The 15,691-nt window shown below is 51.2% G+C and overlaps 1 protein-coding gene across 1 annotated transcript in view; it reads right to left on the bottom strand.

Moving 5' to 3' along the window:
- Positions 1 to 11,761, bottom strand: part of LOC144932705 (serine/threonine-protein kinase LMTK3-like) — a 20,103-nt gene extending 8,342 nt beyond the window's left edge. The window contains exons 1-2 of the mRNA XM_078857052.1: positions 11,587 to 11,761; positions 991 to 1,076 (exon numbers count right to left, since the gene is read on the bottom strand). Coding sequence (XP_078713178.1) covers positions 991 to 1,076; positions 11,587 to 11,656 — 156 coding nt within the window. The 5' untranslated portion in view covers positions 11,657 to 11,761. The remainder of the gene's footprint in view (positions 1 to 990; positions 1,077 to 11,586) is intronic.
- Positions 11,762 to 15,691: the final 3,930 nt, after the last annotated feature.

The following is a 15,691-nucleotide window of genomic DNA, read 5'->3' as shown; positions in this document are numbered from 1 at the left end:
AACACACGCACAACACACGCACAACGCGCACACACAACAACACAACATTCCTGTACACGCTTCAAAAATCGGAAGCCAAACGTTCTGGGGTGGCAATCATCTCCATTGCAATTGCAATCCCTGGGTCGGCGCTGGCAGTTCCACATTCATATGGCCGGGACAAGTCCATCTGGAGGACGACCACTGTTGATGTCCCAGCAAAAGTGGAGCTACTAATTTCATCGACGAGAGATAGATGACGATGATGACGACAGAATCAGTCGAACACCCAACCGGGAATACAACTCGTGCCCTTGTGATGCGCGCGTGTGCGTGTGTGTGTGCATAATACACAAGGCGTGGCCGATAACTCGGTCATTTCCCTCTTCGCAATGAAAGCTTGAGCCACAAGATCGGTACGCCCAGCCTTGCATCATCGCTCACCACATGCTCATCAGCAGTTCCTCTATGTGGTGGTGGTGGTGGTTGGGTTGTCGCATTCCCACGTAAATTATGCTTCGGACCACACCCACCATCGCTCACCACCATCATCGCTCACCAACATCAGCCAGCATTGTGCACCATCACCACACCCAACACCACCAACACCCAACATCACCCACCGCAATCACCACCTGTGTACTGCTGTGCTCTGTGCTTCTGAACCGCTACGTGATGTGCTTGCCGAGTACTGCTACAGCAGTACTGTGTACTGTGTACTGCTGTGTGCGTCTTGCGTGCTGCTGTATTGTGTGCGCTTGCTGTGTACTGCTGCGTGCTGCGTACTGCTGTGTGCTGCCATGTACTGTGTACTGCTGAGTGCGGTGTACTGCCGTGTACTGTGTGCTGCTGCGTGCTGCGTACTGCTGTGTACCATGCACTGCTGTGTACTGCCATGTAGTGTGTACTGCCATGTAGTGTGTACTGCCATGTAGTGTGTACTGCCATGTAGTGTGTACTGCCATGTAGTGTGTACTGCCGTGTACTGCTGAGCGCTGCAGTCCGTCCCACCTTGCCGAACCACCCGCGGCCGATCTCGTGGATGTAGCTGAGGCTGCGTCGGATCTCCACACCTCCGCCGGCCTTCTTCAGCGCATCTGTCGCCAGACAGCGCGGAGACAGCAGCAGCGGCAGCGGTGAGACAGCGGCAGCGGTGAGACACAGCCACGCGGGGACAGCCACGCAGCCACACAGCTAGCCCCAGACAGCGCCGCTCTCACCAGATGGCACCGCTCACCCCCGGCGCCTGCTGTGCGTTTGCTGTCTGAGTGTCCCTCGATCCGTGGCGGCGTGTGGGGGGATTTTATTTTGTTTTTCCTCCGGGTCCTCCGTTTGTTCCCCTCCGAATTTAGCATCAACGTCACCGCGTTTAAGAGGATTTGGCTGCTGCTGCTGCTGCTGCTGCAGCGATAAATGTGCCACGTGATGATGATGATGATTATGACAAGCCACTTCCCACGTGATGATCATGATGATGATTGTGACAAGCCACTTCCCACGTGATGATCATGATGGCCACTCCCCACGTGATGATGATGATGATTATGACAAGCCACTCCCCACGTGATGATCATGATGATGATTGTGACAAGCCACTTCCCACGTGATGATCATGATGATGATTGTGACAAGCCACTCCCCACGTGATGATCATGATGATGATTGTGACAAGCCACTCCCCACGTGATGATCATGATGATGATTGTGACAAGCCACTCCCCACGTGATGATCATGATGATGATTGTGACAAGCCACTCCCCACGTGATGATGATGATGATGATTGTGACAAGCCACTCCCCACGTGATGATGATGATGATGATTATGACAAGCCACTCCCCACGTGATGATCATGATGATGATTGTGACAAGCCACTCCCCACGTGATGATGATGATGATGATTGTGACAAGCCACTTCCCACGTGATGATCATGATGATGATTGTGACAAGCCACTCCCCACGTGATGATCATGATGATGATTGTGACAAGCCACTCCCCACGTGATGATCATGATGATGATTGTGACAAGCCACTCCCCACGTGATGATGATGATGATGATTGTGACAAGCCACTCCCCACGTGATGATGATGATGATGATTATGACAAGCCACTCCCCACGTGATGATCATGATGATGATTGTGACAAGCCACTCCCCACGTGATGATGATGATGATGATTGTGACAAGCCACTTCCCACGTGATGATCATGATGATGATTGTGACAAGCCACTCCCCACGTGATGATCATGATGATGATTGTGACAAGCCACTCCCCACGTGATGATCATGATGATGATTGTGACAAGCCACTCCCCACGTGATGATGATGATGATGATTGTGACAAGCCACTCCCCACGTGATGATGATGATGATTGTGACAAGCCACTTCCCACGTGATGATGATGATGATGATTATGACAAGCCACTCCCCACGTGATGATGATGATGATTATGACAAGCCACTTCCCACGTGATGATCATGATGATGATTGTGACAAGCCACTCCCCACGTGATGATGATGATGATTATGACAAGCCACTTCCCACGTGATGATCATGATGATGATTGTGACAAGCCACTTCCCACGTGATGATGATGATGATGATCGTGACAAGCCACTTCCCACGTGATGATGATGATGATTGTGACAAGCCACTTCCCACGTGATGATGATGATGATGATGATTGTGACAAGCCACTCCCCACGTGATGATCATGATGATGATTGTGACAAGCCACTCCCCACGTGATGATCATGATGATGATTGTGACAAGCCACTCCCCACGTGATGATGATGATGATGATGATTGTGACAAGCCACTCCCCACGTGATGATGATGATGATGATGATTGTGACAAGCCACTTCCCACGTGATGATCATGATGATGATTGTGACAAGCCACTCCCCACGTGATGATCATGATGATGATTGTGACAAGCCACTCCCCACGTGATGATGATGATGATGATTGTGACAAGCCACTCCCCACGTGATGATCATGATGATGATTGTGACAAGCCACTCCCCACGTGATGATCATGATGATGATTGTGACAAGCCACTTCCCACGTGATGATGATGATGATGATGATTGTGACAAGCCACTCCCCACGTGATGATCATGATGATGATTGTGACAAGCCACTTCCCACGTGATGATCATGATGATGATTGTGACAAGCCACTCCCCACGTGATGATCATGATGATGATTGTGACAAGCCACTTCCCACGTGATGATCATGATGATGATTGTGACAAGCCACTCCCCACGTAATGATCATGATGATGATTGTGACAAGCCACTTCCCACGTGATGATGATGATGATTGTGACAAGCCACTCCCCACGTGATGATCATGATGATGATTGTGACAAGCCACTCCCCACGTGATGATGATTGTGACAAGCCACTTCCCACGTGATGATCATGATGATGATTGTGACAAGCCACTTCCCACGTGATGATGATGATGATGACAAGCCACTTCCCACGTGATGATGATGATGATTGTGACAAGCCACTCCCCACGTGATGATGATGATGATTGTGACAAGCCACTTCCCACGTGATGATGATGATGATGATTATGACAAGCCACTTCCCACGTGATGATCATGATGATGATTGTGACAAGCCACTCCCCACGTGATGATGATGATGATTATGACAAGCCACTCCCCACGTGATGATGATGATTGTGACAAGCCACTTCCCACGTGATGATGATTGTGACAAGCCACTTCCCACGTGATGATCATGATGATGATTGTGACAAGCCACTCCCCACGTGATGATGATGATGATTATGACAAGCCACTCCCCACGTGATGATCATGATGATGATTGTGACAAGCCACTCCCCACGTGATGATGATGATGATCATGACAAGCCACTTCCCACGTGATGATCATGATGATGATTGTGACAAGCCACTCCCCACGTGATGATCATGATGATGATTGTGACAAGCCACTCCCCACGTGATGATCATGATGATGATTATGACAAGCCACTCCCCACGTGATGATCATGATGATGATTATGACAAGCCACTCCCCACGTGATGATCATGATGATGATTGTGACAAGCCACTCCCCACGTGATGATCATGATGATGATTGTGACAAGCCACTCCCCACGTGATGATGATGATGATGATGATGATTGTGACAAGCCACTTCCCACGTGATGATCATGATGATGATTGTGACAAGCCACTTCCCACGTGATGATGATGATTATGACAAGCCACTCCCCACGTGATGATGATTATGATGATGATTGTGACAAGCCACTCCCCACGTGATGATCATGATGATGATTGTGACAAGCCACTTCCCACGTGATGATGATGATTATGACAAGCCACTCCCCACGTGATGATGATGATTATGACAAGCCACTCCGCACGTGATGATGATGATTATGACAAGCCACTCCCCACGTGATGATGATGATGATAAGCCACTCCCACGTGATGATGATGATTATAACAAGCCACTCCCACGTGATGATGATAATGATTATGACAAGCCACTCCCACGTGATGATGATGATTATGACAAGCCACTCCCACGTGATGATGATGATTATGACAAGCCACTCCCACGTGATGATGATGATTATGACAAGCCACTCCCACGTGATGATGATGATTATGACAAGCCACTCCCACGTGATGATGATGATTATGACAAGCCACACCCACGTGATGATGATGATTATGACAAGCCACTCCCCACGTGATTATGATGATGATTATGATGACAAGCCACTCCCCACGTGATGATGATGATTATGACAAGCCACTCCCCACGTGATGATGATGATTATGACAAGCCACTCCCACGTGATGATGATGATTATGACAAGCCACTCCCCACGTGATGATGATTATGATGACAAGCCACTCCCCACGTGATGATGATGATTATGACAAGCCACTCCCCACGTGATGATGATGATTATGACAAGCCACTCCCCACGTGATGATGATAATGATTATGACAAGCCACTCCCCACGTGATGATGATGATTATGACAAGCCACTCCCACGTGATGATAATGATTATGACAAGCCACTCCCCACGTGATGATTATGATGATGATGACAAGCCACTCCCCACGTGATGATGATTATGACAAGCCACTCCCCACGTGATGATGATTATGACAAGCCACTCCCCACGTGATGATGATTATGACAAGCCACTCCCCACGTGATGATGATAATGATTATGACAAGCCACTCCCCACGTGATGATGATTATGACAAGCCACTCCCCACGTGATGATGATGATTATGACAAGCCACTCCCCACGTGATGATGATTATGACAAGCCACTCCCCACGTGATGATGATAATGATTATGACAAGCCACTCCCCACGTGATGATTATGATGATGATGACAAGCCACTCCCCACGTGATGATGATAATGATTATGACAAGCCACTCCCCACGTGATGATGATAATGATTATGACAAGCCACTCCCCACGTGATGATTATGATGATGATGACAAGCCACTCCCCACGTGATGATGATGATTGACAAGCCACTCCCCACGTGATGATGATCATGATGATGATTATGACAAGCCACTCCCCACGTGATGATGATGATTGACAAGCCACTCCCCACGTGATGATTGTGATGATAATGATTATGACAAGCCACTCCCCACGTGATGATTGTGATGATGACAAGCCACTCCCCACGTGATGATGATGATTGACAAGCCACTCCCCACGTGATGATGATGATGATTGTGACAAGCCACTCCCCACGTGATGATGATTATGATGATTATGATGATTATGATGATGATGATGATAAGCCACTTGGTCGACTCAACATGTGCGACAGCCAGGTGGCTTCTGACAAACGAGCTGGATAGCTCAGTGGGGACCTTACACAGTAAAATAATACAGAGTTTAGACCGCTACAGCCGATACAGAGCACATACATGCTGCTACAGCTGACCAGGAACAGCTGTTCTAGCTGCAGTTATCCCAGATACACAACTGCAGCTATGCCGACACAGTTACCCCGCATACAGCTTTCCCAACGATATATATGATTATTTTCCCAGCTGCGCTATCTCGGCTTGCAGATGCAGCTAAGAAGACACGGCAAGCCCTATACGACATAGTACAGCCATCGCAGTACAGATATCCAAATGCAGTCAGTTACAGCTATTGGCACAAGTTCGCACTCACCCACTCACTCACCCACCCACCAACTCACCCACCCACCCACCCACTCACTCACTCACTCACCCACCCACCCACTGACCCACCCACTCACCCACTCACCCACACACCCAGCCACCCACCCACCCAGCCACCCACCCACTCACCCACCCACTCACCCACCCACTCACTCACTCACCCACTCACTCACCCACCCACTCACTCACTCACCCACCCACTCACTCACCCACCCACCCACCCACTCACCCACCCATTCACTCACTCACTCACTCACCCACCCACCCACTCACCCACTCACCCACCCACCCAGCCAGCCACCCACTCACTCACCCACCCACTCACCCACCCACTCACCCACCCACTCACTCACTCACCCACCCACTCACTCACCCACCCACTCACTCACCCACCCACCCACTCACTCACCCACCCACTCACTCACTCACTCACCCACCCACTCACTCACCCACCCACCCACTGACCCACCCACCCACCCACTCACCCACTCACCCACCCACCCAGCCAGCCACCCACTCACTCACCCACCCACTCACCCACCCACTCACTCACCCACTCACTCACCCACCCATTCGCTGACTCTTGCAAATGAGGCTCCTATCCTGGTCTCTTGAGTTCTTACCTGGTTAACAAATAATCAAATAAAATTCTGAATGCACTCACCCACTCACTCACTCACCCACCCACCCACAAACCCACCAACCCACTCACCCACCCACCCACTCACCCACCTACTTAGCCACCCACTCAGCCACCAACCCACTCACCCACTCACCCACCCACCCACTCACCCACCCACTCACCTACTCAGCCACCCACCCACTCACCCACCAACCCACTCACCCACCCACCAACCCACTCACCCACCCACCCTTGCAAATGAGGTTCCTATCCTGGTCTCTTGAGTTCTTACCTGGTTACACAAGCAACTAGAAACGTGTAAACAACAACAACAACAACAACTGCTGTCGCTGCTGTGTAGAGGGGCGCGCCCTGGTCTGACGCGGCGAGTCGCGTGCCTCCCCAATGAATCCGAATCCTCGCGCACATAGCCCTCGACACTCTACTCCACCAGAGTACTATTACACTGTACAGTAGTACTATTACACTGTACAGTAGTACTATTACACTGTACAGTAGTACTATTACACTGTACGGTACTATTACACTGTACAGTAGTACTATTACACTGTACAGTACTATTACACTGTACAGTAGTACTATAACACTGTACAGCACTATTACACTGTACAGTAGTACTATTACACTGTACGGCACTATTACACTGTACAGTAGAACTATTACACTGTACAGTACTATTACACTGTACAGTAGCACTATTACACTTACAGTACTTTTACACTGTACAGTAGTACTATTACACTGTACAGTACTATTACACTGTACAGTAGTACTATTACACTGCACAGTAGTACTATTACACTGTACAGTACTATTACACTGTACAGTAGTACTATTACACTGTACGGCACTATTACACTGTACAGTAGCACTATTACACTGTACAGCACTATTACACTGTACAGTAGGACTATTGCACTGTACAGTACTTTTACACTGTACAGTAGTACTATTACACTGTACAGTACTATTACACTGTACAGTAGTACTATTACACTGCACAGTAGTACTATTACACTGTACAGTACTATTACACTGTACAGTAGTACTATTACACTGTACGGCACTATTACACTGTACAGTAGTACTATTACACTGTACAGCACTATTACACTGTACAGTAGGACTATTGCACTGTACAGTACTTTTACACTGTACAGTACTACTATTACACTGTACAGTACTATTACACTGTACAGTAGTACTATTACACTGTACAGCACAATTACACTGTACAGCACAATTACACTGTACAGCACAATTACACTGTACAGTACTATTACACTGTACAGCACAATTACACTGTACAGCACAATTACACTGTACAGCACTATTACACTGTACAGTACTATTACACTGTACAGTAGTACTATTACACTGCACAGTGCTATTACACTGTACAGTACTATTACACTGTACAGTACTATTACACTGTACAGTACTATTACACTGTAGTACTATTACACTGTACAGTACTATTACACAGTAGTACTATATACACTGTAGTACTATTACACAGTAGTACTATTTAGACAGTAGTACTATATAAACAGTACTATTACACAGCGGTACTATTTACACACTAGTACTATATACACAGTGGTACTATTTAGACAGTAGTACTATATACACAGTGGTACTATTACACAGCGGTACTATTTACACACTAGTACTATATACACAGTAGTACTATTTAGACACTGGTACTATATAAACAGAGGTACTATTACACAGCGGTACTATTTAGACACTGGGACTATATAAACAGAGGTACTATTACACAGCGGTACTATTTAGACACTGGTACTATATAAACAGTGGTACTATTACACAGCGGTACTATTTGTTGACAACTCTGGCACCCCACCGAGTCCCTCGACCTCGTGCCCGAGTGCAGGCCCACGTGACGCACAGTGCAGGCCCACGTGACGCACAGTGCAGGCCCACGTGACGCACAGTGCAGGCCCACGTGACGCCCCAGTGCAGGACCACGTTACGCACAGTGCAGGCCCACGTGACGCACAGTGCAGGCCCACGTGACGCCCCAGTGCAGGACCACGTGACCCACAGTGCAGGCCCACGTGACGTATATAGATATTTTTTTTACTTTGCAGTAATATTTATTTACAACAGAGATGAATATGCAAAGAAAACAAAAATGAAATACATGTTGGGGGGGGGGGGGGGGTCACAAGACACCTGCACCCTACCCTGGACAGCACGGCGCATGCAAGGGGACACGTGGGTTCGATCCCGACCCTGACGCCTGCTGCTGGATATTGCAGTTTGCATGAAATCGAACACTACCGCTGCCCCACACAGACTCACACACACAACACTAAGTAGCGGTGATGTCCCCATGGCGCTTGTGCCAGGCTAGGTGCACCTCGAGGCCACGTGAAGTGTCGAACGCCCGCCGGCAGGAGGTCACGGGACAGACCCAGCAGGTGCCGTGGGTTGCGTGACTGAGATGACCGGCAGATGCACAGACCCACACACAGAGAGACCCCCACACACACAGACACCCACACACACACAGAGACCCACACACACACAGAGACCCACACACACACAGAGACCGACACACACACAGAGACCGACACACACACAGAGACCCACACACACACCGACTCACACACACACAGAGCCCCCCCCCCCCCCACACACACAGACAGAGACCCACACACACACAGACAGACCCACACACACACAGAGACCGACACACACACAGACCCACACACACACAGAGACACACACACACACAGAGCCCCCCCCCCCCCACACACACACACAGACAGAGACACACACACAGACAGACCCACACACACACACACAGAGACCGACACACACACAGACCCACACACACGCAGAGACACACACACACACACAGAGCCCCCCCCCCACACACAGACAAAGACACACACACAGACAGACCCACACACACACACAGACACACACACACAGAGACCCACACACACAGACCCACACACACGCAGAGACACACACACAGAGCCCCCCCCCCCACACACACAGACAAAGACACACAGACAGACCCACACACACACACACAGACACACACAGAGACCCACACACACACACAAACCCACACAAACCCACACACACAGACCCACACACACACACAGAGACTCACACACACACAGAGCCCCCCCCACACACACACCCATACATAAAGATAAAAAGATCCCCTGTGTAGCCTGTTGCAGACTGTAGCAGACTGTGGGGGCAAGTGCTGTTAGCGAGCACCTATGAAGGCCGGCACGGCACACGAGGGAGTGGGTGGCCAACACCACACCCGGCCGCCTTTGTCTCCCCAGTGGCGATGTTTACACATCGCACCAGGAAATCATTTGAGGCTGAGTCGATCTAGGGGAGGCCCAGGACCAGTTCAGATAATCGTCACTGGTGGTGTTGGCCGTGAGCGGGAATCGAACCCGGGTCACCGGGTTCATAGCGCAGCGCGCTAACCGCTACACCACCGCTCACCACTCGCACACACACGGACACACACACACAGACACACACGGACACACACACACAGACACACACACACAGACACACACACACACAGAGACCCACACACGCAGACGGACACAGACACAAAGAGACCCACACACACAGAAACACACACAGACTCGCACACAGAGAGACTACCACACGCACACAGAGACTCACACACACAGAGACACACAGACCCACACAAACACAGACCCACACACACAGGGACCAACACACACAGAGACCCACACACACACAGAGACCCACACACACACAGAGACCCACACACAGAGACCTACACACACACACCCACAGACCCACACACACACAGAGACCCCCACACACACAGAGACCCACACACACACACAGAGACCCACACACAGAGACCCACACACACACAGAGACCCACACACACACAGAGACCCACACACACAGAGACCCACACACACAGAGACCCACACACACACACAGACCCACACACACACAGAGACCCACACACACACAGAGACCCCCACACACACAGAGACCCACACACACAGAGACCCACACACCCACAGACCCACACACACACAGAGACCCACACACACACAGACCTACACACACACAGAGACCCACACACCCACAGACCCACACACACACAGAGACCCACACACACACGCAGACCCACAGAGACCCACACACACAGGGACTCACACACAGAGACCCACACACACACAGACCTACACACACACAGACCCACACAAACCCATACCCACACTCACACAGAGACCCACACACACAGACCCACACACACACACAGACCCACACTCACACAGAAACCCACACACAGAGACCCACACACACACAGAGACCCACACACACACAGAGACCCACACACCCACAGACCCACACACACACAGAGCCCCCCCCCCCCACACACACAGAGACCCACACACACAGACACTACCACACACACACACACAGACCCACACTCACACAGAGACCCACACACAAACAGAGACCCACACACACACAGAGACCCACACACACACAGACCCACACACACACACAGACCCACACACACACACAGACCCACACACTCACACAGAGACTCACACACACACACAGACCCACACACACACACACAGACCCACACACACACACACAGACCCACACTCACACACAGACCCACACACACACAGACCCACACTCACACACACCTGTGGTGCAGCAGCAGAAGCAGGCCTCGTCTCTCCGTCTCTTACCCCCCAGCCGCGTGTTCGTCTTCATGCGCGCCTCGCCTCGCCTGCCGAAGCCACCGCTCCCGCCACCACCACTCCCACCGCTCCCACCACCGCCCCCACCACTATCGCCACCGCTCCTAAGCGCTCGCTCCCGTCCGCATCTCCGCCGCCGCCCTTTCTCTCTCTGTGACTCTCGACAACGACCTCTGCACTTTCATTACTTGCTTTGCCGCCCCTTTAAAGTGAACATTCCCACCAACGCCGTTGTTTTCCCAGCCCCCCCCCCCCCTTCTTCGGGATTAAATGTTTCAATTTGCTGCAGCTGTTATTTTTTTTGAGACGAGAGATTTAAACAGAGCGAAAATATATTAGGACGTAAAACAAGTTAATGTAGTTAATGTAGTAGTCGTAGTTACTGCTGCTGCTGTTTTTATTATATTTGAGATAAGTGATTTAAACAAAAAAAAGATAGATGGATGTATAACAAGTTCGCAGAGGAGTCTAAGTCACTGCTGCTGCTGCTGCTGTTGTTGTTGAGGATGTCGACGGGATGCATTGGCAAACTGCGTGGAAGTGGACCGAAATGTCACACGATTGTAAAACACAGCCCCCACCCGCATGCGCACGCGACAGACGCGTTGGCGAAACACGGCAGCGAGTTCGCGCAGCGTGCGGAGAAACTCTGCAACTGAGTGGGGAGGTGGGAGGAGGAGGATGGGGAGGGTGGGTGTGTGGAGGAGGAGGATGGGGAGGTGGGAGGAGGAGGATGGGGAGGGTGGGTGTGTGGAGGAGGAGGATGGGGAGGTGGGAGGAGGATGGGGAGGGTGGGTGTGTGGAGGAGGAGGATGGGGAGGTGGGAGGAGGATGGGGAGGGTGGGTGTGTGGAGGAGGAGGATGGGGAGGTGGGAGGAGGATGGGGAGGGTGGGTGTGTGGAGGAGGAGGATGGGGAGGTGGGAGGAGGATGGGGAGGGTGGGTGTGTGGAGGAGGAGGATGGGGAGGTGGGAGGAGGATGGGGAGGGTGGGTGTGTGGAGGAGGAGGATGGTGGGTGGGTGGAGGAGGATGGTGGGTGGAGGATGGTGGGTGGGAGGAGGAGGAGGATGGTGGGTGGGTGGAGGAGGATGGGTGGGTGGAGGATGGTGGGTGGGTGGAGGATGGTGGGTGGAGGAGGATGATGGGGAGGTGGGTGTGTGGAGGAGGAGGATGATGGGTGGGTGGAGAATGGGGAGGTGGGTGGAGGAGGTTGGTGGGTGGGTGGATGGAGGAGGAGGATTGTGGGTGGGTGGGTGGAGGATGGTGTGTGGAGGAGGAGGATGATGGGGGGGGGGCACAGGAACCGCCTTGGCCCCGCCGCGTCACCGTCCCCCTTCCTTCTCACGCTCCGAGCGGGAAAGAGGAAGAGAGGCCGCCGCCTCCTCCTCCTCCTCCACCAGCAAAGACAAAGATCCCCCGTGTAGCCTTCACAGACTTCTGGGGGTCAAGTGCTGTTAGCGAGCACTGCAGCACCTTTGGAAACCGGCACGGCACACGAGGCGGTGGGGGGGGGGGGAAGCACCACGCCCGACCGCCTTTGTCTCCCCAGCGTCGATGTTTACACGCAGCACCGGGTAGCAGAGGTCGCAACCGGGTACCCGATACCCGTACCCTACCCGATACCCGGCTACCCGTACCCGGCCGGGTACGGGTACGGGTAACCGTTTGCGACCCTGGTGCGGCCGGGTACGGGTACGGGTAGGCCGTGAGTCACTGGTGAGTCACCGTTCGTCACTCATTTCTGGTAGGGTACGGGAAGGGCACGGGTACCCGTACCCGGCCGGGTAGGGTACGGGTACCCATTTGCGACCCTGGTGCGGCCGGGTACGGGACCGAGTAAGAAATCAAAACCCGTTTGCGACCTCTGCCGGGTAGTCGTTTGAGGCTGAATCGACTTAAGAGAAGACCCGGGATCAGTTCAGATAATCGTCGCCGGTGTTGACCACCACCACCACACCAACTTTCTCTGTGCGATGATCCAGCACTCTCTCTCTCTCTCTGATCCTCTGTGTTGTTCCCTGTCATCTTACCGAGCCTCTCTCTCTCTCTCCCTGCGCGTGTGTGTGAGAGTCTCGTATTCACGTTGCACACTCTCTCACTCTCATCTTCATGGGTTCAGTTCGGTCGAGTTCGTCCCCTTCCGTGTCTCTGCGATTTCTCCGTCTTCTCGCTCGCTCTCGCTCTCTCTCTCGACTTCTCTTCGCCTCTGGCCACAACTCTCTCACCTCTTTAACTATCTCTCTGCACGTCTTCTTCGAACGCTGAGGAGCCGGAAAAGCCCCTCGGTCCCGAGCCCACGAAGCGTGTAGACAGGCCCAGGCAAATCAGCCACATAGCCAAAAGTGACAGCCAAATCCGAGTTAACCTACAAACATGGAGATTCACCTCCCCTCCCTCTCTCTCTCTCTGTTTCCGGAAAAGCCCCTCTCTGCACCAGCGTGGAGGGCACCCTCGTGGTGTTCACCTTCTGAAGCGCTCGCTCGTCACCGTGGCGTGCGTGATGATCACCACCACCACCACCACCACGTGACTTTTCTTTTGTGTCGTGCGCGATGACCACCACCACCACGTGACTTTTCTTTTGTGTCGTGCGCGATGACCACCACCACCACGTGACTTTTCTTTCGTGTCGTGCGCGATGACCACCACCACCACGTGACTTTTCTTTCGTGTCGTGCGCGCTGCATTTAGCACCACAGCGCGTGGATTTATAGCGATTATTCGTTTGTGTTGCTGGTGACTTTGTGTATTTCATATCGGAATCGCCTCCAGTGCTGCTGCTGCTGGCGGCAATAAAAGTTGTTTAAAAGTCAAAGTCTCTCTGTCTCTCGTCTCACTCTCCGACTCTCCTGTTTTCATCCCCCCCCCCCTCTTCTCTCTCACCCGCCTCTCTGTGTGTGCCTCATCTCTCTCCATCGCTCTCTTTTTTTTACGATCAGTGGAAACAAGAAGATGCTCGGTGTAGTCGTCACTTTGCTTCGTTCATTATTTCGTAATTTTTTTTTTATAACTTTGCTTTATGTAAACCCCCACCTCTCGCTCACTCTCTCGCTCATTCTCTCGCTCACTCTCTCAATCTGCGCGTCTTTTTCGCCTCTCCCACCGCGTTACCCTGGTACGGTCAACAAGAGTTGACCCGATGGACCGGCGCAGTTGACTTAAATACAGCAATTAATACCTCTATATACGAAGTAGATGCGTTCCTGTAACTTCGTTCGTATATTGAAACAACGTACATTGAATCACCTATAGCATTAGCACGATGAGGATGCGTTCCCAGCCTTCGTAACTTACCCTTTCATACTATAAATACTTAATAACTTAGCATTCATATTGTAAACAAATGCAATTTATATTGACGTTAATATTTTATGCCGTGCAGTATTAAAATGTAAAACTAACAAAAATAAAAGTAACAGTGAAGAAACATAACTGTATTCGTATTTGTCTAGTGCTTTCGATCGATGAATGTATTATTTACGTATTAATTTAAGTGCGTCTATTTATTTATGTATTGCATTTTAGCTCTCTGTGTAAAATAATGGTATAACAAAACCTAATTTCGTTACACCCAAACTTCGTTAATCGAATACAGGCATATCAAGGTTTATTTTTTATTTTTGTAAAGTTCCATTTCCGTGATATCATGAGTCGGGCACATCTTACCAGCATGACTCCCGAGCAAAACCCCAAAATTCCTGCGGGGCGAACAGCCTGCCGGTAACCGCATCGCCGAGACAATGAATTGTTTAATTCATGGTCAGCTTGACACGATCCCACTGCCCACAACGTCTTGGGCGGTGCAATTCCTGCTCAGTCGGAATTCCGGCGCATGGCGAATTCGCCCCCGAGCCCACGAAGCGTGTGGACAGGCCCAGGGGAATCAGCCACATAGCCCACAGTGGCAGCCAAATGCGAGTTAACCTACAAACATGGAGATTCACCTCCCCTCCCTCTCTCTCTCTCTCTGTTTCCGGAAAAGCCCCTCTCTGCACCAGCGTGGAGGGCACCCTCGTGGTGTTCACCTTCTGAAGCGCTCGCTCGTCAC

Source organism: Lampetra fluviatilis, chromosome 5 (genome assembly GCF_964198595.1).
Source record: "Lampetra fluviatilis chromosome 5, kcLamFluv1.1, whole genome shotgun sequence".
Taxonomy (NCBI): Eukaryota; Metazoa; Chordata; class Hyperoartia; order Petromyzontiformes; family Petromyzontidae; genus Lampetra; species Lampetra fluviatilis.
This window is presented reverse-complemented; position numbering and strand designations above follow the sequence as displayed.